The following is a 23,095-nucleotide window of genomic DNA, read 5'->3' as shown; positions in this document are numbered from 1 at the left end:
CAGACAGAGATCAAAGTGGTGGAGATTAGAAGGTCAAAGAGAAGCTATAACAGAGTTACAAATGTAAGTGCTCAAAAATTTCTATTAATAACATTGGTGTATACCAGAAAGAGTGAGGAGAAGGGAAGAATAAAAAATACTAGGTATATTTTTGTGCATAGCAACAAACGAGTAAATCAGTGTCTAAAATGGGAGAGGGCAAAGAGTTGTGATATAAGTTTAGTTGTCAACTTGATTGGCTTGGGAGCTCCCTAGGGCATTAGTAAGGCACATTTCTGGGTGTGTCTGGGTGGGTCAGGGAGGCAAGACCAGAGAGTTTTTTCCATCTCTGTCTTCTTCCTCTCAGGCACTGTTCTCCTGCTCTACTCTTGGCCATTATGAAGGGAGCAACTTTGTCCAGTACATCCTTCCACCATGATATTTTTACCTTAAACCAACTGAACAAGGACCAAAACTTCTGAAACTATAAGCCAAATCAAACTTCTCCTCTTTTATGTATTTAGGTATTTATTTATGTACCGGGGATCAAACTCAGGACCTTGCACTTGCAGGGCAGGCACTGGAACCACTGAGCTAAATCCCCCACCCAAATTTCTCCTCTTTTAAGTTTCAGGTGTTTGGTCTTTTGTTCAGCAATGGAAAAGCTGACCAATACAAGAGTATTATGTAAATTTATACAGATAACTATTAAACTAAAAACATAATCCTGATCAAATATCAGGAGAAATACACACCCCCAAGCAAAAAAAGATATTGCCAAACTGCTTTCCACAGTTACAGTTACCTAGTTATCTGCCAGCAATGTTATAAGGATCTATTTTTTTCCCACTGCCTTAAGAGTGAATTTTTTTTCTGAGTTGCATTGTATGTAAAACAAAAAGTCGAACCTTAAAGTAGCCTGGTCCATTTTGTCTTCATTAATTTAAGATACAAGATATATCCTGTGCCACATTTCTATTTGGATCTACCTGTGAACTTTCTATTCCATTTCTTTGCTTTATTTATTCATTTGTAAGCATCATCTTAAAATTATAGAAGAATTTTAATACATCTTCATGTCCTAAATCCTAAATCCTTCAAGTAGGATTTAGTAGAACTAACCTCAGCCTGTTTATTTTTTGGGAGACCTTTTCAAACTATTGTCTTTTATTTATTTTTCCATATAGACTTTAGCTTGTCAAATTAGAAAAAATATGACCTTGGGGTTTTTTTTATTTGCATTGGGTTTTATTGGCATTGGGTTATATTATTTTTTTTATTGGCATTGGGTTATATTATAAAATAACTTAGAAAAAAGGGCATCTTATGATGGTTGTGTATTTATGTCATTGTTACAAATTTCAAAAATTCCCATTACTGGGAATTTATCCTACAGATACAATGCACATATGTGAAATGCTGTAAGTACAAGACCATTCATTGTGATATCATTTATTATAGCTTGCCAGAATAACATAGTAAATAATGAAAAGGGCAAATAACATAATAGGAAAAATATTTACATTTGGAACAAAAAGTTAAACTTTCTAATATGTGATGAATTTCTATAAATTCCCATGACATATCCAGTAATCCGATAGAAAAATGGGAGAAAAAAATGAAGCAGCAGCTCCCCTCCACATCAACTGTATTAGTAAGAGTTCATCAGAAAAACAGAAGCTACAGGAGATAGATAGATTGATTGATTCATTGATTGACTGATCTAATGTGGAAATTTCTGAGTATTATTGGTTCAAGCTACATCCCACGTTGTGTCATCTAAAGCTGGAGAAACAGGGAAGATGTTGGCATAGTTCATTCTGAATTAAAGGCCTAAGAACCAAGGAAGCTGATGATTGTAGCTAAATCCAAGCCCAAAGTCTTGAGACCTTCAGAGGTGCAGGGCAGAGAGGAGGTGGGACACTGTTATAAACACTGAAGCCTGAAGGCCCAAGAACCTGAGTTTTCATACATGAAAGCTAGAGAAGGTAGATATCCAAGCTCTAGAAGAGAGAGCAAATTCACCCTTCCCTCAAATGATTGCGTGGTGCCTGTCCTCATTGGTAACAACAGGTTTTCTTTATTTATTCTACTACCTCAAATAATCTCTTCTAGAAACACAGTCAGAGACACCAAAAAATAATATCAGGTTGAGTATCCTTCATCTCAAATTCAGGTCAGAAGTGTTTCAGATTTTTAAAAACATTTATATATATATATATATATAGAGAGAGAGAGAGAGAGGTATCTTGGGGATGAGATCCAAGTCTAAACAGGAAATTCATTCATGTTTCATAGACACTTTATATCCATGGCCTGAAGGTGATTTTATATAATTTTAGTGTATCTGTATTTTGACTGCAGTCTGTCTCATGAATTCAGGTGTGGAATTTTCTATTACAGTGGTGTCTCGGTTCAAGAACACTTTTATTTGCAAAAAATTTGACTTGCAAACAGAAGTGTTTGGCAAAATTTTGTTTTTGTTTGCAAACTCTGCATCGGGTGACACACACAACCACAGCCATCTTTGCCATAGAAATACAAACATGGCCATCTTTTCCAAAATCATAGTACAAATTAAGTTCATGAATCGAGATACCACAGCATGCCATCACTCAAAAACTTTCAGATTTTGTAAAACTTCAGATATGGCTTTTTATATTAGGGATGTTCAACCTGTACCAGCCATCCATGTAGCCCTTAACCCAGTTAAACTGAAACCTAAAATTAATGATCACACCAACCAAAAGCGAAGAAATACAAATAACCTTTAAAAAAAAAAAGAACACTGGCTTAAATTAACTCAATAATATGAATGTTAGGGGCTGGGGATTTAGCTCAGTGGTTTCGCTGCCTGCTGCGCAAGCGCAAGGACCTGAGTTCAATCTCCGGTACCCCCCCCCAAAATAATAATAATATGAATGTTAGTTAAAATTATATTACATGAGAATATCAGAAATCAAGTTGTATTTGTTAGGCTATGAGAAAGTACTAAATTGTTGATGGAAATACAAACTGACACAAAGTCTATAGAAGACAATATTGAAATAGCCACAAATATTATAAATTAAATATCTTTTGATACAATGATTTCACTTCCATCAATGGATAATTAAGTTATATTCAGAGACATAGCTGGGGATTTGGCTCAGTGGTTCCACCGCCTGCCTCAGAGACATAGATATAGACATAAGATGTCCTAATTATAATACAGACATAAGATGTCCTAATTATTATAATTATAATATAAATAAATTAGAAATAGACCAGCACCTTATTTATTATTAATGCTATATTATGAAGATAAAAAAAATGGGAATCTCTCTATAAACTCTATTAAGTGTGCCCCGATGTATTAAGAGAAAAAAGGTGGTTGTGTACAATAATCACTTCAAAGAAAATAAAATACTTAGTTATAAATCTAACAAAATATATGCAGGATCCACATACTATAAATTACAAATTACTTGTGATAGAATCAAAGAAGAGCTAAATAAGTTTAGAGATAGATCATTTTCATGAATTAGAAAATTCCATTTAGTAAAGATGCAACTCTCCCCAACTTGATTCATTTATTTAATGCAATTCTTATCAAAGCTAAAGCTGTGTTTCTGTAGACAAAGACAAGATTATCCTAAAATTTATATAAAAAGGTAAAAGACTATTTTGATAAAGAGTAAAGTGGGAAGAATCAATGTTGAGCATTATTATAAATCTGTAACATTTAAAATAGTGTTATATTAGCAGGGTGACATGCATATGTCAGTAGAACAGAACAGAGAATGCCAAAATAGTTAGATACCAATATCTTCAACTTATTTTTTTATAAATACACACAAATGATTCAACAGGAAAAAACATAGACTTTTTTACAAAAGGTATTGGAGCAATTAGACATTTATAGGGGAGAAAAATGAACCTCAACCTATACTTTATGTCATGTGAAAAAATTAATTTGGGTCATGAACTGAAATATAAAACACCAAACTATGAAATCTTTAGAAAAAATAACCTGAAGAAAATATTCAGAACCTTGCAATAGGAAATATTTTAGATATTATATCAAAAACACAATTTATGACAGAAATATTGGTAAAATAGATCAAATTAAAATAAAAAATTTATACTGTGAAAGTCCACATGAAGAGATGAAAAGACCAATTACACACTGAGAGTAAACATTTTCAACCCATATAACCCCAAATTGTCTTATATCTATAATATAAAAGATTTTTCAACATTCTCCAGTAAAAGATCCAATTATGCAAGGAACAAATGAGATAAATAGATTTCACCAAAGATTCCTTACAAATGGCAAATAAACACGTCCCAAAATCACTAACCACTACAAAAATTGAAATTCAAAGCACAGTAAAATGTCACTAAATGCCTGAGTAGCAAGAAGTTAGAATTGCAATACCAAATGCAGGGGTTATATGTTGTGATGGGAAAATGAAACAGTACTGTCACTCTGAAACTGTTAGTTTCTCACAAATATAAACATGCACTTACTATCCGATCTAGCAACTGCACTCATGGATACTTATCCCGGAGATCTATACACAAATGTTTATATCCACCTATTTGTAATAGTTGAACACTGAAACAATCCAAACATCCTTCAGCAGATAACTGGTTACCCAAATGTAGAACATCTACACTGTGACATACAATAGAGTAATAGAAAAAGCAGGCTATTGATAAATGCAACAGCTTGGATGAATCTCAGAGGGATTATGTTGAGTGAACAAGCTAGTCATAAAAGATACAACATTTTTGAAATTATAAAAATTTAACAATGGAGACTAGATTGGTGCTTGCCAAATTTTACTAATTTTACACAGGTACATGTAAAACTAGTGGAATCTGAATAAACTCTGTAGAATGCACCAGTGTCAATTTTTTGTGATATTGTACACTAGCTATGCTACATATTACCCCTGGAGGAACTGGTAAGGGGTAGAGTGGTCCCCCTTACACTTATTTTTAAGTTAGCCCTTTTGCATTTATAATTACTTCAAAATAAAAGCTAATAAGAAACATTGTGCAGAATTGTTTGTGTAATATGCTATTGTTTTGTGGGAAAGGAAAAAATCTCATATTTGTTTTTGTTTACATATTCACAAAGAAATTCCAAATGGTTGCCGACAACAGTGTAATAATAGTGATTACAAGAATATGTGTGACAAGGAAGAACCATATCAAAAGGGAAACAAGGCAGGTATAGGGAGGAATATCTTTTTATATAGTTCATCCATGTTAATCTATTTCTTATTCAAAAAATAAAATCATTATTATTACTGTAGATATAAAAATCTTTACAATTATTCCATCATTCTAAAAAATGATTTTAATTAAAAAAACTAAAATGACATAACTTTGTGTTAGGGCAGTTATTCACATTTAATTGGTGCTATTATGAAAACTGTACTTTATCCTTAGTATTTCTCTTATTTCCTATAGATCTAGAGAAGGTAGACACTGGTCAGCAGTGGACTTGAAAATGACACTTAGAAAACATTTCGGAAGCTCACACCAGTTTTGTTCAGGTGCTAAAATGAATCTCTCACTTTTTGATTTACAGCCCTGTGGTTTCAGCATATGCAGAGCATTGTTCTCTTGGACTTTAGAAGAACAAACAACAAAAAGATCCTTTAAATAACCTCCAGAAATTAGAATAGAATATGGCGTTAGTGTTTCTTGGGAAATAGACATATGGTACAATTTGTATACTTCTCCAAAAAAGATTACAAAGAATAGGGAAAATGCAAATGCCAAAACTCAGATTTTTGAAAACAGCCATAAGAAAATGAGAACCTCAATAAAAATGCACAAGCAGCACAAAATAAATTTAACCATGGCTTATTGATGTAACATATGGAAGTAAAATGCCAACCATCTCAAATACTAAAGGAAATCAATAAATGCCAATGTGCATAGTGCTCTCAGGTTGGAAATATCTGCTTTTTTATATATCTGTTACAGTAGAGAAAAGTGAAAGTTGGTACCTTAGGCCAATAAAATATTAAATATATGCTGAGGTTATCCATATTCAAAACTACAATGTTTTACTAACTTAAATAGCTGTCTGTTCTCTGTGCATCTAAACACAATATGTCAGAGCTCATTTTATTATTAGAAGTCTATACATTTAATATTTTCATTGTTTCTTTCAGCATATTTACAATGATCAGTTTAGCCAGTATTAATAGGAGATAGGCAATGGTTTTAAGAAACATTGAAAGAAACCTTCAGAGTACTAAATTAATGATAAAAAAAATACACATGGGCACACACAAATATCCTGGTAATTTGACAGTGAAGCATGATTGGGAAAATTCAAATGTCTAGAATGTCAATGAAAGCAATGCAATGAGAACAGAGTCCAGAAGTTCTGAGGAAGGATACTATGATGTGGAAAGAAGTCTGGCAAAGGTGACTGTCATTACTAATATGCCTTCGACATTTCTGAATATTCAAAGCAATTATTCAGAGAAAAATAATAACTACCCTTAACCCAGAACACTCTTCATATCAGTTTGGCCCACTCCCTCACTTCCTGAAGCTTTGCTGCAGATTCCCCTTCACCACAGAGCTGTTCCTGACAACCCCAATTAAAGTCCACAGAATTATGTATGACTCACATTTTTCTTCATCTCACTTATTGCCACTACATACCTCATCCTTTACATTTTCTTGGTTATTGTCTGAGTACTTCCTTCAAGAATTTCAGACTTGTGAGGGCAAGCATTGGATAGTTTGACATGCTTCTATATTCCCAGTAGCAAGGAATAAGCAGTAACCCAGGAAGTTTTCTATTTAAGCCTCTCCATGATTCTGTAAGGAAAAGGATTTTAAGAAAAGTTAGTTTCTCCCAATGTTATCAGTCTCATCAGTGGAAAAGCTTATGACTCAAATTCACATCTTTAAATTCCACATTCTGTGCATTTTCTTCCCCAGTGTATCACATAGCTTTTCACTTTGATCATGTGAGTTGCTATGAATTTAGAAATGTTCATCAAAATTTTGTGGAAATAGAGCATCATGTAGGTTCATTGCTCACCTACATGGTTCATGTAGTTTTTATTAGTTTGGTATATGATATGAATCCTTCACAAGCAAAAGCTCTTTTTCAGAAATACACAAAAATATTGGAGCAAATTTATAATAGTAATAATATAGACACAAATAACTTCACATTCGTTGTGATAATCTTAGATGTTATTTCAGATGTGGAAGTCTATAAAATTAACTACAATCTTTTAACTATTTGGTAAACATTTATTGAGCACCTGTTATGAGTCAGCCCAAGACCCTATGTTAATGTCCTAAAATACAAAGATAAGTGATGGTTCACATTCTTAAATAAATTAAATCTTATATAAGAATATAGACATATAAATATAATTACAATATAGCAGAAAAAGAGGCCTTGTTAGCTGAGCAAAGGGAATCAGTGACAATCGGCTTGGGAGGATTAAGCATACTGAAGACATGTAGGCAATCCCAGGTCTGACACCAACAGAGGCAGTGGTATGTATTCAGGACTGAAAATAGCAGGGGTTTTCAACAAACCAGGACATTGAATGTATCTGGAAATTGGGTTCCGAAGGAGGTACAGCTGAACAGGGGGCTGTCTGTGAACAGAGTAATACTTTCTGCATGCTGTTGAGAAGGTTTGCTGAGGTACCACCTGTGAGACCATCTGCATGGAGCCTCATAAAGCAGTGGGGGAATGCTGGGACTTGTCTTACAGCAGAGGATTTGAAATTTTTATACATCCATAATTCCAAAAGAAGAAAAATGACTCCAGGCAAAAATAAATGAATCCCTTGTTTATAAAATAAAATGTTTTATCTGGGTATCCCTGTATAATAAAAAGGTATGCATATTGTATAAAGTTGTGTTCAAAACCAGGGCTTCAGGCAGCATTGTTATCTTATGTTTTCTCAAGAACTAATATATATGACAAGGAGCTTATGAAGTAATGAAACAATCCAGTGTTTAATCACAACTAGCCCTGATACAAATTTCACTTGCTTAGACAGCAGGTTGATTTTATAGGAAAGACATGCGAGTTTCCTTTCTTCTTCTATTACTCATGTCCTCAGTCTTTAGGGAAATGATGAGATAATTTCAAACAGTCATTTGAGAGTGTCGATGATAAATGATTGGAAATATTGGTGTTCCATCACATGGCTTTTCCTATGTGTTTTTTCCTTTCTTTCTTCTGAGCATGGCTTGCCTTCTCTCATCTCAGCTCAAAGAAACTAACTTGATATTGGAGCAATAAAGCCTGTCACAATAAGCTTAATCTTTTGTCAAAATCGTTCTCCTTTTTTCCCTTGTCTATTGTTTCCCCTACAAAATCTTCAGTTTGGTACTTGCATGGCAATTTCATATTCCTGCATAATTGAGAGCCAACACTAATTGATCCAATTGTGTATATCAGTCAAAAGAAAACAGCAATTTTCCTTTTCTTTGCATCTTACAATCACCTAATAAGTAGTTTTAATGCTGGCTATTGAATTACATAATAAACAAAATTTTCCATCATTTAACATTTGTTCAAAGACTTAATACTGTGGGTTCACAAGAGCAGAAAGAAGAAATGTTTATTTACTCAGTGAATTCAATCAATGCAAATTGCACTTCTAAGTTAATTATTTGGGCCAGCAAAATTTGATGTTGCTATTGTTGTTCTTATATTAATGCTCAAATTATTTGAAAAAATATTATCCTAATCTTTTAAAAATTAATTTTATTGGTACATTTTAGATATACATAATGATCACTTTCATCGTAGGGAACGCGTACCTGTGCGTGATATATCATGGTTCTTTTTTTTCCAATCCCCTCCCCTCCCTCCAACCTCTCTTCCTCTCCTTGTTTACCAAAGCTTTGTTTCCATTTTTTCCCTTCCATTCTTTTTTTTTTTCCTTTTCTTCCTTTCCTCTTTCCCCTCCCTTGTTACTGGCATTTGTTGACTTAGATGAGCCTAATAAAAATTCTTCTGTAGTCTAATTGAAACACGACTTAAATTATTTTGCAGAAGAGTAAAGGAAGACACGTAGTGTATTTGTGTTCATCACAGCCAAATTTAAGGACATAAGGGTTTCATCGAGCAGAATAGGAATCAGAAACCACCATCTTTTGGGCCCAAGCAAGGTCTTTTGTCCATAGAGTTTTACTGTCTGTACCTCTAGACCTGTGAACCTTCCATCAAAGTGATTACCCAGATCCCCACGAAGGTCTTCTCCATCATTCCAATTGATCAGGGATTCAGCGGGAATCAAGAGAACCAAGACCTGCCGGTCTTCCAATAAGCTCTGCTTTTCTCACACTTGACTCTGAGCCCAGAAGGTTGCAGCCCACACCCCAGCAAAACATCCCTCCTGGTTGCCTTGGGCTTCCTTCTAGACACAGCAGATTAACCACCTCCTCATTGCTTTAGAAAAGTCTTCCCTCACCACCCCATGCAGAAGTACAGTAGGCATTTCTAGGCAGGAAATGTGATCCCACGAGAGACTAATGCACGGAAATTTGTATTTAAAACACTTAATGACAAAAAACTGCAACTATGCAGAAAGCTTAGAAAATGAGGCTGTCCCTTAAACTCTGCTTTCTGGGGCTGAGAGGTATATGGCTTTTAAGTGCCATGACCCTTAATTGTGGCCTTTGTTACAAGCTTCTAGAATGTATTAGTGTGCTTTTCTCCTGAGGAAGCAAAATCAGTTAGTCTCTTTTGATGATTTGTCATCTTATACTGCTTTAGAGCAGTAAATAGGTAGTTTCTCTTTGAAGGTAACACATGTTTCCTTCACTTGATGCTTATACCTACAAGAGTTTTAGGAAGTCCTGTGTTTAAAAAATACTTTGTTGAACACTATCGTTCAAGGTAAAACATTTATTTATTTATTCATTCACACATTCATTTACTGAGCACTTATGAATCTCCTACTAAGAGTGAGGTGCGAGGCCAGGCCCTGGGATGCAATGGTAAATAACACTAGAATCACTTAGGAAGAACGTGCAGGCTAAATTCTCCTTTATATTTTCTAGAGATACTGCAGAACTCTCTCAACGATCTATTTGCAGGGCCTCAGCATTGCAATTCACATGATATTCAATAGACGGACTGCAGAGAATAGGTGGTAAGACCATGGTGTGAAAGAATCAGAAAAGTCTTCTCAGAGGTGATGGCAACTGAACTGAGATTTAAAAGATGAGTTTGGGCATTCAGCAACATTTTTTAATAACCCTACCTTGTACTGTTCTCCATTAACAATGTGTTTAAATGGGGGGGGGCTCTGAAGGGCCTCAAAAATAATCTAATAAAATTATTAAACCATTTACAAGGGGTTTAAATGGTAAGTATAATGTCTTGTTTATTTTACTACAATTTTTTTAAAAAACACCATTTCCTAAGAAAAATACGTGACTGTATAGAGGAGCAGAAAAATACATAATTTCATGGGTCAAAATGTTCTTTAAAGGGCTGGGGATTTAGCTCAGTGGTTTCGCCGCCTGCTGTGCAAGAGCAAGGACCCGAGTTCGATATCCGGTACCAAAAAAGGAAAAAAAAAAAAATGTTCTTTAAAGGCCACCATGGATTTTCTGCAGATTCATAGAACCTGTAAGAACTTGTGTATTAAATAAGCCAAGGCAGTCATATCACTGTGTCTACACAGTGTACAAGGGAATATGTAGCAATTATATGAATAATGCCATTAAATTGTAGCATAAGAAGTGATTCAGATTCTTAAGTAGACTTTTTCTAATTTCTAATTTCTAATTTGACTATGTATTCTGAGGTTCTCAATAGATGTGATTTTCCCCATCAGGAGATATTTGTCAATGTCCTGAAATATATTCGTATGTGGGGGATCAAGGGGGGGCTACTCTGAAAAATCTAGAGAGTAAAGAACAGGGATGATGTTGAATCTCCTAAAATGTACAGGTGGCCCCTGCAATAAAGAATTCTCTGGCAAAAATGTCAACATGGTCAAGTTTAGGAAACTCTGTCTACATTGATTAGGTTGCTAAAATAATTTTTTATAAGGGAGGAATGATGACCTTCAAGTTGATTACATAGAGAAAACTGTAAAACACATTCATTCTAATGCCAATAAAAAATGTCTTTCTTCGGAGAGAAGAAGGTTGAAGGGGATTATCATCTCGATATACTTTAGTTTTATAATTACACTATATTTATTTTTGTTCTTTGGTTTAAATATCAGGTTTCTCTAAAATAAATAAGGAAACAACAAGTATTAAATGATGCCATAGTAGAATTTTTTCTTCTGCTTTTGATCCAAAATAGGTCACAGATATTAATTTTATAAAGGTAGGATGTGTCCTTTGTGAAATGAGAATAATCTGGCCAGACAAACCACCCTGTGGTGTTAGCTTGCAGCAGTTGCTATAGCAAATATTGCATTTTATGAATGCCATTGAATAACTCAAGCACTCAAAAATGAAAATAGACTTGATTAAATGGAGACTAAATGACCTTTAAATTATTTCATTGCCTCTGGACAGTGTTATGGGTTATTGCAGACACTCAGTATGCATGTGTTACACTTGAGATTGCTTCTGCTAATTTTCTGGCCCTTCTACACAGGGCCAGAAAACACAGTTGTGCCAGAGTAGGGCCCCTGGAGTGCACACAGACAACCACTCTGAACAAGAGAACCTTACAGTGTTCATGAGGAAGGTGGCTTATTTTTGCTGATTCTATTTTTCAGGTTGAAAGTAGTTACATAATGACCATCCCAAATTATTTTTTCTCCCTTTAGACTCCAGTGTTCATGGTATCTAAAAAAAAAAATTCTAGAGAAACATATAATGTAAAGTGCAAACATGCTTTTACCCTGGTAAACTATTAAGGGACTAAGTTTTATATTTAAAGACCTCTTAAATTTCACTTCCAGTCTCTTACACAACTGCTTGTGATTAGCAACTTATTTTTGCCTATCTACTAATGCTATAAATCAAAATTAGTCCTCTGTTATCTCCCAATATTCAAAACTCACAGTATTTCAGTGTTCAGGGCCCAAATAATCTATAACATGAACAAAATAATTTGCCTTAAAGTGTAAATGGTTGATGGATATTGGAATGTGCTAAAACTTCAAGAAGTATTTATAATATAAAATAATTAAAAGAACATAAGACAGAAAATGGTCATTTTTTCAGCATCTCTTAAATCATGGTATTTAAGCAATTTTCAAGTAGGATCCATAAAACTGGTTCCAATTGCACAAAATTCTACAGCTCAGCAATCACTAGGATTTTATCCAACACTGAAGCATAGCATGTAATATCAGGCAAGGAGGTTGAAAGAAAAGAAAACTAAGCTCTATTGGGCAATTGCCCTGCTACAAGAGCCATCTCAGGTGACTGCACTTATATAACAGTGATACAGTTTTCTCACCAACCATTCAAAGCAGATTATATTAATCCCATTTAGAGAGAGAAAAACTGAAACTTGCAGAAATTAAATAACTTATCCCAAATCACATGTTAAAATGAAGAAAAACCAGGATTTCAAAATGCTCTGCCTGATTCCAAATGCCAATCAACAATTGGCACATTCTGCAGGATGCCAGAATCCAGTAGACTTCTTCTATATCGAAAGCACTTTTGGACTGAGGATTGACCTATAGTAACAAGTTTAATCTTCATAATCAACCTGTGAATCAAACAATATTTTCCTCACATTGATACATGAAGAAATGAATGCTCTGTGAGGCTGAGGTCAGACACCTGGAATTTCAACCAAGGTCAGCCTGGGTCTGCATTCTAATTCCAAATTCACTAAGTGTTCCATGTCATGTACCTTATTTCATTCCATCTACACAGGAATGACAACAATTACATGTATAGAATAAGAACCATTTTGAGCAGAATGTCCTTCAAGCCAAAGGAGATTCTACAGCTTTGTATACTCATTGTAATACTTGCTTCTTAATGTCAGCATATCTTTGTTTTATATCAACTCTAAATTTGAGGTTCAGTTTAGTGAATATCCACAAGCTTTTGTCCTCAGAAAGTATTGGATTTGTTGTTTGGTGGTATTTTAGAGTTTGCAGGGAGATGGGCAGGGAAGGGGGAAATAATTCAAAGCTCTTGGCAAAGAGGGACTGTGCTAATAAAACATATCACTGTAAAAATATAAGAAAAAAAAGAAACAACATTAAAAAGTTTTCTCTATATAGTGCAAAAATAGCAACACTAATTGAAAATATCTCGTTACTTTCTTGAATTTACTTTTCACCTGAAAATTTGACTTCATTGTAAAATAGACATAATGTCCTAGATGGCCACCTTTTTCAAATGTGTATCTGTCAGTAACTATCCATAAAAAGGCAACACCTTCTGATATATTGTTCATCACAGTAGAAGCACCTATATTTAGTGTTGCTATACCCAGAAGTTAAGTGTACACTTTTAGACATAACTTCTCCGGCACAGGTGAGTGAGCCTAGAATATGCCTTGGTTGGTCCTGGTCATAGGAGACAGAGAGGGGCAAAACTTGGAGGCAGACCAAAAGGAAACTTATGTTTCCTAGATACAAAATTGTAGTTACAAATACATCCCTAAAAATCCGTTCTACTCTAATGTCTTAGAGTTCAGAAACAACTATTCTCAAAGATAAACAGACATAAGAATTCCATTTCCGTTCCTAGTCTGAATACAAGTTATTAAACTGGGGCTGTTAGAATTCTTTGAACTGCAGAAGTGGAAAAAATGGTTGTAACACCTAATTCATGAAGATGCTAATAATAATATAACAGTAGAAATAATACGCACCTCACAGTAGTGCTGTTAGGACTAAATGGGTAAGAGTGGTTATTAAATGGGTGTGTAGGAGCCACAACATAACTGGTCAATCAATCCTGCCCCCACTTCTGCTCCTTTGTAAATAAAGAAGTTAAATTCCGAGCAATGCATTTTTGCTAGAATTCAACTGGAAACATCGTAATTGCACAGGGAGGACATGAAAGATTAAACTTTATTTTATAATATAGAATAAAATCCTACCTGGACACTGACTCTATTAAACTTCAAACACTCAAATAAAAACCCAAAGCATGGGCCAGGGATTTAGCTCAGTGGTTCCGCCACCTGCTTTGCAAGCGCAAGGAGCCGAGTTCGATCCCCGGTACCAAAAAAAACCCCAAAGCATTCTTTCTGAAGCAAGATTCCTTCATTCTGATTTCCAAGTTAGGCTCATGAAACTCAACAGTATCTCCAGTTTTATAAGTAGAGAGGTATGGTATATGCCAAGTTGTTGACAAACTTTTCTCAAAATAACTTAAAATTACTTTCACAGAAAAACACTCATGAAATATTTTGAGAATAAAAAATGATGAGGTTTTTTTTGAAATCAAGTAGATGCTGCATCACTTCTCTAGGATGCGAAGTCTCTAAACCTCAGTAAGAATAGAACCTACTGTATGAAAAGCACACTTGTTTCAGCTTTGATTAAATGGCTACTTGTAAATATAAATATGTGTGCCCTTAACTTAAAGAAAGCAATGGGCTTATTAAGTAAAATGAATTACCAAGGTAATTGAGCCTTCTATTGACAATTGTTATTTCTTTGTTAATTTGTCATTTGAGCACTGTTTTGCATTTTTTATTCATTATTTTTTTACAAACACAGCTCTTGGTTGGAACTAACATAAAGCATAGGTATGAATTCGAGGATCATGCTTACTTGATTCATACTCAGAGTGAGTTGATTATATGGGGGAATACTGAGGATTTAAAGAATCTAGCAGAAAGCATTTAAGAGGAAACATTTAATAGCTACTGAAGCTGAGATACGAATATCATGTAAACAAGATGAGAAAGCACAACCTATTGCTGAGCTTTATAAATCACAATTCACTCGTTTGTGAGTTTTGTGTTGCTTCTGTTTTGGTTTTGAGATTGATATGCTCTATTCTCTATAACTAAGCAAGCTTGGATCTTCATTACTCAAAGAGCGGTCCTGCATCAGCATCATCAGCCTTGAATCCTTGGGAGGATCTCCCAAAGCTTGGAAAGGATGCAGAATCTAAGGTACTACCACAGGTCTACTTCAAGAGAATTTGCATTTTAACCAATTCCTCAATTAAGTCATTTTCCCATTACCTTCTGAGAAGTACTAGCAACTGGTTCTCAGCTTCTTAAAGTATGCAATACTTTGTGGTAAAGCCAAGAGAAAAAAGGCCAAAAAAAAAAAAAAAAAAAAGACAAAGGATTCCAGGAACTTACGGTTAGGCAAAACTGGGATAAGCAATAGTATCGCTTCTGCACAAAAGCAGTCAGCCCAGAGCTGAATCCACTAAGAGTATTCAATGAGTGAAGAAGGGATTGATAAATTATAGGAGGAGCTGCTCCACATTCCATGGCAAACTGGACTAAGCAAATAGGGTAAAACGAGACTGCAGGATTTACAAAACTACACTAGGCACAGAGCTCCAACCAAATTCTTTACCCTTTGAGAACTGTTCTGTCCCTGCTGATCCATCTCAACATTGCCATCACACTGAGAGACATTGTAAAATCTGTTTATCCCTATATAGGATGGGCAATCAGAGGGTGATGTGTGGAATGTGCTCACAATCAGGGAGGAAATGAGTCATACCTTCTTGCATCATTAAAGCAGGGTGTGTGTATATTTTTTAAAGCATTTATCATAAATGAATCCCTTCATCACCATCTGTTCACTTTTGTTACAGGAAATATTACAAGAGCATCCTTGTTTTATGGCTTTCCAGTTAATAGTTTATTTTTAAAGTAAAATATTTTTAATTCTTCCTATCTTTGGAGAAATGTACAAATAAGATAAAAGAAGTGGCCATTTTCCTTTATAAACTATACTTGGAATAGCATTAAGTCACTCTCATTGTCAGCTGGCTTGAATCCAGGGGCTGGCTCTCTTTCAGGGGGTGCTGAAAATCCTTGTGTAATTACAAGACTTGGATGTTAACTTAAAGTCCAATTTACTGATAGATGTGTGAAATGGTACATGGAAGTCTCTCTACTGAGGACTATGAAAATACTTAAGACTAACAATAATGTTACAGAGGAATGACAATCATAGGGCTGTTTTCATTTCCTTCTTTTATATAATCTATTTGCTCATACAAAAATTTATTTTTGTGATAGTGATATATAAGATTGTACTCATATATGACTATTTTAGAATAAATGTCAAAATTATGCAATCTTGAAGGTCTGCCTTGTGGAAAACACTGATGTAGAATTATGCCTCCTTTCTTCTATATAAAAAAGCAGACCTGTCTTTACATGCCAAATGGCACATGTTCTATGAATATATCAACTTCAAACTGTAGAAGTTTTAGAAAAGAAAACCAGTAGTAAGTAAAATGATTGTACTGAAAAATGTTTACATAGTTACCTTTATTTTGAAATAAAGTATTTGTTTTCTACCCTGTAATTTCATTCAATGCCACATTAATAAAAGGTCACAATGTTGTACTCAGTTAAGAATAACTGAGTTTGGGCCAGGGATTTAGCTCAGTGGTTCCGTCACCTGCCTCGCAAGTGCAAGGTCCTGAGTTCGATCCCCAGTACCAAAAAAAAAAAAAAAATGCTAAGAATAATTGAGTTTGCACATACTGTATCAAGAAAAACTTTAGATGTGGTGAAGGATCCTCAGCCTGAACTGTCAGTTCTGAAAATCTTTTTTTTACATCAAGGATAAAACTTCTCTTCCTTGGATCAGTTTACACTGTGGAGTTAATATCATTTTGTTTTCCTAAAGTAGTTAATATCACTTGCAAAATGTCCAGGAAGAAGTTGGAGATTGTGATTGTGAGCAACCCCAACAGGGAGACAACTCAGAGACACTCTGCCCTCTAGTGGACTGTCCCAAGTGGATTCTGACAAAAGTTGCAGGAGCTTTTACCACAGCTCTATGAAAACTCCTCTTCTGAAATCTCCAGGAGATCCCTCAATTGAAAGGGTTACATCCCTCCTCTCATGTACTCTTTTAGGTCCACAATTTCCTCTCATATAATGGAAAAACGCTTGACTAATCAAGCTCTTCACGGGCAAAATTAAAATGTACACATTATTTATTACTTACTAGTTATTATGGCTTTATAACAATAAAACAAAGTGGAAAATGGAAGTATTGAGAAAAGATGTGAATGTGGTGGGGCTTTGGACTCTGAGAAGATAGCCTTAAATCTCTAGATAAGGAAAAAAGGAAGCAGAAAGCCTTTAAAAGTGAAAAACAGGGTATTATAAGAAACTAAATATTTGGCAATGACTTCTTGGTCATTGGAGCCACTGCAAACAACTGTTTATAATTCTTTTGTTCTTTGGGCTTACTATTTTCTTTCTTTTTTATATTTATTTATTTATTTATTTATTTGGTACTAGGGATCAAACTTGGGACCTTGCGCTTGTGAGGCAGGCAGCAGAACCACTGAGCTAAATCCCCGGCCCAGTATAGTAAAATCCCACTATTTTTAGTGAGGTAATTGTAAAAGACTGGAAACCACAATCACTTCTAGTTTAGCCAAGTTCATGCTATCCAGGCTAATTTAGTCTTCCCCAGTTCACCTTCTACCAAGTAATCACTTTTCTAACCAATAGGTGTCCTGCATCTATAAAGGAGGCATTGAGAAATGATTGGTAAGAGGAGGTACCATCTCTGAATGTCAAAAAGTCAGGCATCTTGCTAAGTCTTTTTCATGTATAGGCTCCAAGTCTTTGCAACCAATTGCAAGTCATCAATATTTTGGAAGAAGAATGACACAGGTATTACATACTTTACTTGTAATTCAAACTTTCTGATTCCCAAAGCTTTTCTCTTGTCTGCTTCATTGGTCTTCAGATAATCCAACCTACTGCTGTTAGGTCTTCCCCAAGATTGCTTCTAACTCAGCTTCTCCTTTTCTTAGTTTTGTACTTACAATCTCACTACCTTGCCTGGAGACGAAAGATTTCTTCTAAAAATGTTGACCTTGAAAACTTGCAGTAGTTGATGTGACATACTTTCTTTGAAGAATATGAGAGCAAAATCTTTAATTCCTTTTAAATTCTTCCTACAAATATTAACTTTCCAAGTCATGGCAGCATATATCAGGCTACAACAGTCTCCTTTCTTATCAGTCATTTTTTCATTAAAGCTCAGACTTCTAACTACAACCTCCAGAAGCCAAATAACCCATCTTTCCATAAAAATAGAACTATTATTCAATGCTTTTGAAACACAAAAAAGGACTTTTATTTCATTATTTTCATAAATTTCATTTCCAATTACACATATGCTGAAAGGTGGAATACCAAAGGCAATTTTCAATCACAGGAACTCCATCAAATACATATGATCTGAGATTTTACTGCTTGAGTGAATTATAGTCCTCTCATGATTTCTTGGTTAAAGAAGACAAAACTAAGAAAATAGAGAGGAAAAGTAAAGAATATTGTTCTTAGGAAATTTGTTGAACTCAACAAAAATTTATTCATGGGTGCAGTGTCCATCTTTAGAAAGGAAACTCTAAAATTCCTAAAAACACAAGACAATATTGGTATTTTAAATGAGTGTACATTCATATAAGTGTGTGAAATTTTGTGCAATTAAACAACATGGAAAATGTTATTTGCTACCACAGCCAGTGAAAATATATTTTCATTTCCATGTAAGTTGAACATTTCCATTTTTCATTTAATGTTCTGCAAAAAAGCCATGTGTCTGTTTTATGAAACAAACTATGCAATAGGCAATAGTAACTGAAAAGGAGATTAACAGTCTTAACTGTGTACCCCTGGGATGAATAATACAGTTTGCATAATCATGTGCACTGTTGGAAGATGATTCTAGATCTCTTATAACTACAAGGGTTTGCAAGCTTCTACTTCATACAATATGCCCCAAATCAGTCAATTTAGCCAAACAGTCAAGCAATAAATAAGGTGGGTAATTTACAAAATGGCAAACAATCAATTTGACTAAAGTGACTATGTTTTGCTGACATGAGGACACAATCATTGTAGGTGCCCTACAAAGAAATTGTTTGTAAGTGGCTCTTTGTTTCAATTAACTTTTCCCCCTAAGGATCTGAGAAGTTGACTTAATTGCCTCTTAGGCCCCAAGAAAATACAGCTGCATAAACAGAAGACTGACATTAACATACAAATACCATGCTCTATGCACATTCCTCCATGGGAGAAATGTCACAAAAAGCAAACAAGGAAATATGACATCCAGAAGAAGAATAGGATGTTTAAGATTTTATCTTAGTTCAGTGATAGGCATAATATTAATCAAAATTCCCTTTTCACCTAGCTTCCTGTGAACGTTTGAATAGTCTATTTTCAAAAGTCTTCCCCAGAGAGAAGATCTGCACAGTGGGCAAGGAGCATACTTCACTCAGAATGTCTATTGTCTGAGGATCTGGACTGGGGAGCTTAAAGCAGTGTGTAAATCCATTTCATCAAGACAACTTACTTCTGCAGACAAAGCTATCAACTACAAAAAGCCCTCTGAAGAAAGAGGTGCGTATCTTCTTTGGCATATTAAATACTTTACATACACATTTTTTTTTTCTGTGTAGATGATCTGTCAGGAGTACTTCTTTTTATTAAGGTAATGTTTTTATTTTTCCATTTTTTTAGTGTGTAATTTGACCCTGCATTGAGGAGCCCTCAGAGTAAATTTGAAATGACTAAGTATTGTTTAAATTTGAAAAAAAAGAAACATTGGAAGTATTCCAGGTTATTGTATCCATTGAGGTGTTAGGGCAGGGAGACAGGTTTGCAAGATTAAAAGTCTTGCCAGATTCCTGATGATTTAGTAAGTCTGAGGTTTGGTTCTGTAAGTTATAAAAAATAGGTTCAAGTTCAGCCTCTCTTAAGCTTTTTAAAATTTCTTACATGTCATTTTCTAGTAATCTTTGTTCCTACCTAAATGTCAATAGCAAGAAAAAAAAAAAAAAAAAGCTTTTCCCCCTTTCTCTAATATAGTTTTTAGGGCTCTTGCTGTATTTTAAAAATTTCCAGAGAAGGAAACTAGTTCTCTTGGTTATTTCATATTTTCGCACACAAAGGAATCACAGATGGGAAGGAGAATGCAAATGACGATAAGAAAAATGTCTCATGCATTTTAAGATTTTTTTACAAGTCAAAATATACATCCTCCTATTGCCCCTCATTCCTTGGCTGTATAAGAATCATTTCTAGTTCATGTCTCCTTTACATCTCCCTGACTTGAGTAAGGAACAGAGATACTTTTCTTGTTAAGGAACAGTATATATCCAGTAGTCATCGGCAGAAATGATTGCATTAAGACATATAGCAGCAGTTTGGGCTGAGTCACCCATCATACCCTCCATTTATGGGGATTCAAATGTATAAAAATGACAGATTCATGAAATTAGGAGCAAAAATAAAAAGCAATCTGCAGACTTTGGCACTAGCACACATAAGGTTTTGTTTTAAATTGTTAGAGTTGTAGTTTGATAATTGCTCCACAGGAATTACAAAATTAGAAATCTGCAGAAAACAAACAAGTACAGGTGTTGATTCTCAATGTAACTCTCCCATCTCCCATTCCCACCCACCCACTCCCATATAGTTTCAATTATAATAAAAATAGAGATCTTAGCATTAGAATTTTGCTGTTAACTCTTCAAGGTTTCTCTGTGCCGTCCAAACCACATTTACAGTTTGAAGCACCAAATCCACAAGTTTCTCCAACCAAGTTTAAAGAAACAAAAACTGAAGACTGAAGGATGCCAAAGTAACTGTTCTTAAATTAAACTGTAACACAAAGTTCTCCCCACAACACAGGGTATTAAGCATCTAGTTCAAGTACTGCCAGGCTGTATGCAGATCCATATGAGAGAGGCTTCGCACTATAACTACAAAGACCACTGGCTCTGGAGGGCACCATCATCCAGGAGGCCAAGGCAATGTAGGGATGCCCTATCCATCACCAACTTTAAAGTCACAACCCCCTCTGTGATTGGCTGCCGCGGGAAGTGTGCTGAGTCGGGGCTTGAGGGGAGGAGGTGAACCTGCTCCGCAGCAGGAAAGCTCTATGTTTAGTTTGAACAGTTCTGCTTCCAGAGCTCCCTCGCAGGGCTGTCCTGGCTTCTCAGGACCCACTGCCCTTGCCCAGCAGAGAGTGCATCGCTCCGACCTAGTAACAGCAAAGAAGATTCCACCTACCTGTGGAAAGACCCAACTTGGTCCCCAGAGGTCGCTTGGGCGACCTCACTGCAATGGACCAGTCAGGTTGTGCACTTAAAGCGTATCAGTTTATGGAAGGCCTGCTTGAAGTCCTCGTTGGACATGGTGTAGATGATGGGGTTGATGAGGGAGTTCAGGTAGCCCAGCCAGTTGAAGAAGTCAAAGATGGCCACGTGGAACCAGCAGGCGTCCTGGCAGATGGGCATCACCAGCGAGATGATGAAGAAGGGCAGCCAACATACAATGAACGCCCCCAAGATGACTCCCAGGGTCTTGGTGGCTTTGCGCTCCCTGGCGGCCATGAGCTTCTTCTTTTCCAGTAGGGCGTCAGACACTCGCACTTTGACCTGGTTCACGTACACAGGTGAGCCGGACTCGCTGGGCACCTCTGGAGCCCGAGAGTTGATGGAGGTGACTGAAGACGTGGACCCAGGAGAGTCAGTTATCAGCTGGGCTCGGGTCAGGCGCTTCCCGGTCCTGTTGGGCGTCTGCTTCAGAATTCGGGAGCGCGCCTCCACGTAGATGCGGCCATAGAGGGCGATAAGGAGCAGGGTGGGCAGGTAGAAGGCGCCCACCGTGGAGTAGACAGTGTAGAGGACATGGTCGGTGTTCACCAAGCAGTCCAGCACCTCCTCCTCGGCCTTAGCCTGGCGCCAGAAGAAGGGCGGCAGCGAGATGCAGATGGAGAAGCCCCACACCAGTGCGATCATGCCTGCCGCCCTCCTGGGCGTCCTCTTGGCCGAGTAGCCCACGGCGTCCGTGATGGCCCAGTAGCGGTCCAGCGCTATGACGCACAGGTGCATGATGGACGCCGTGCAACAGGTGATGTCCGACGACAGCCAGAAGTCGCAAAGTGCCTGGCCCAGGGTCCAGCGGCCAGTGACCGTGTACATGGTGCTGATGGGCATCACCAGGATGGACACGAGCAGGTCTGTGACCGCCAGGGACGCGATCAGGTAGTTGGCCGGGGTGTGCAGCTTTCGGGTGCGGTACACGGTAGCGATCACAAAGGCGTTGGAGAGTGTGGTGGCCAAGGTAATGAGAGCCAGCACCACCGCCAGCAGCACTTTCCAGGGCAGGGCGATGGAGTCCTGGTAAATGTGGCTCGGCGCGCTGCAGTTGTTGGGAGGCGCGGAGGTGAGGTTGGAGTACGGCAGCCCAGCCTGGGAGCCCGCGAGCGGTGGCGGGGCGCACGAAGCCTCCGGGTTCCCCATGGCTTTCCTTGCCCAGGCACTGGGGCGCAGCTCTCGGGCATAGGGCGGGCGCGCGAGAGGGTGCAGGACGGGAGGACCATGGAGACCATAGGCTCCTTTCGCCGCGCGTGTCAGCTCCGGTCTTCCTCGTGCCTCCCCACCACCACCACCAGGCTGTCCGCGAGAATCGGAGGTCACAGGCGCGCGGCCCCGCAGAAGGGCGCGTCCTGCACCCCAGTGCCCAAGGCGCCGCGAGTGTCTCGAATCGCTCCTCTCCACGCCCGGGGTTGCTGAAGGACTGGCACCCCAGCCTGGCTCCGCCTGGCTCCTGGAGGCACGTAGTGGGGGGGGGTCGTTGGGGAGGGGCTGGGGCCAAGAGGGTTTTCTTACCCCAATTGTTCAGGACTGAGTCTCTCTTAACCTGGGCCCTCAGGGATCTGCAGACTCCGCCCGCAGGAGTTTGCCAGCGCTCCTGGCCGCACCGCGCAGGCCCGCGAAGATTCCGGGTCCGGCATGCCTGCCCCCGCCCGGGTCTGGTCACTTTCCTGAGGAGGCACGGTGGGCGAGGTCCGGAGCCGCGCCCTCTTCAAGCGCCAGCCACCTGGGCGAGCTGCCCCGCCGGGATTGGCCAGCCTGAGACAGATCTGGGGGCCAGGAGCAGCGGCTGCGGGTGCCCCTCGGAGGCTGCCCCTGCCACCTG

General features: G+C 37.5%; 1 protein-coding gene across 1 annotated transcript; it reads right to left on the bottom strand.

Moving 5' to 3' along the window:
- Window positions 1-18,222: 18,222 nt before the first annotated feature.
- Window positions 18,223-22,807, bottom strand: Htr1b (5-hydroxytryptamine receptor 1B). The gene has a single exon (XM_004863969.4). The coding sequence runs from the start codon at window positions 22,414-22,416 to the stop codon at window positions 21,244-21,246; it is 1,173 nt and encodes a 390-aa protein (XP_004864026.1). The 5' UTR covers window positions 22,417-22,807; the 3' UTR covers window positions 18,223-21,243.
- Window positions 22,808-23,095: the final 288 nt, after the last annotated feature.

This window comes from Heterocephalus glaber, unplaced genomic scaffold (assembly GCF_053883595.1).
Source record: "Heterocephalus glaber isolate CG9 unplaced genomic scaffold, H.glaber_assembly_v1.0 deba00000818, whole genome shotgun sequence".
Classification (NCBI taxonomy): Eukaryota; Metazoa; Chordata; class Mammalia; order Rodentia; family Bathyergidae; genus Heterocephalus; species Heterocephalus glaber.
This window is presented reverse-complemented; position numbering and strand designations above follow the sequence as displayed.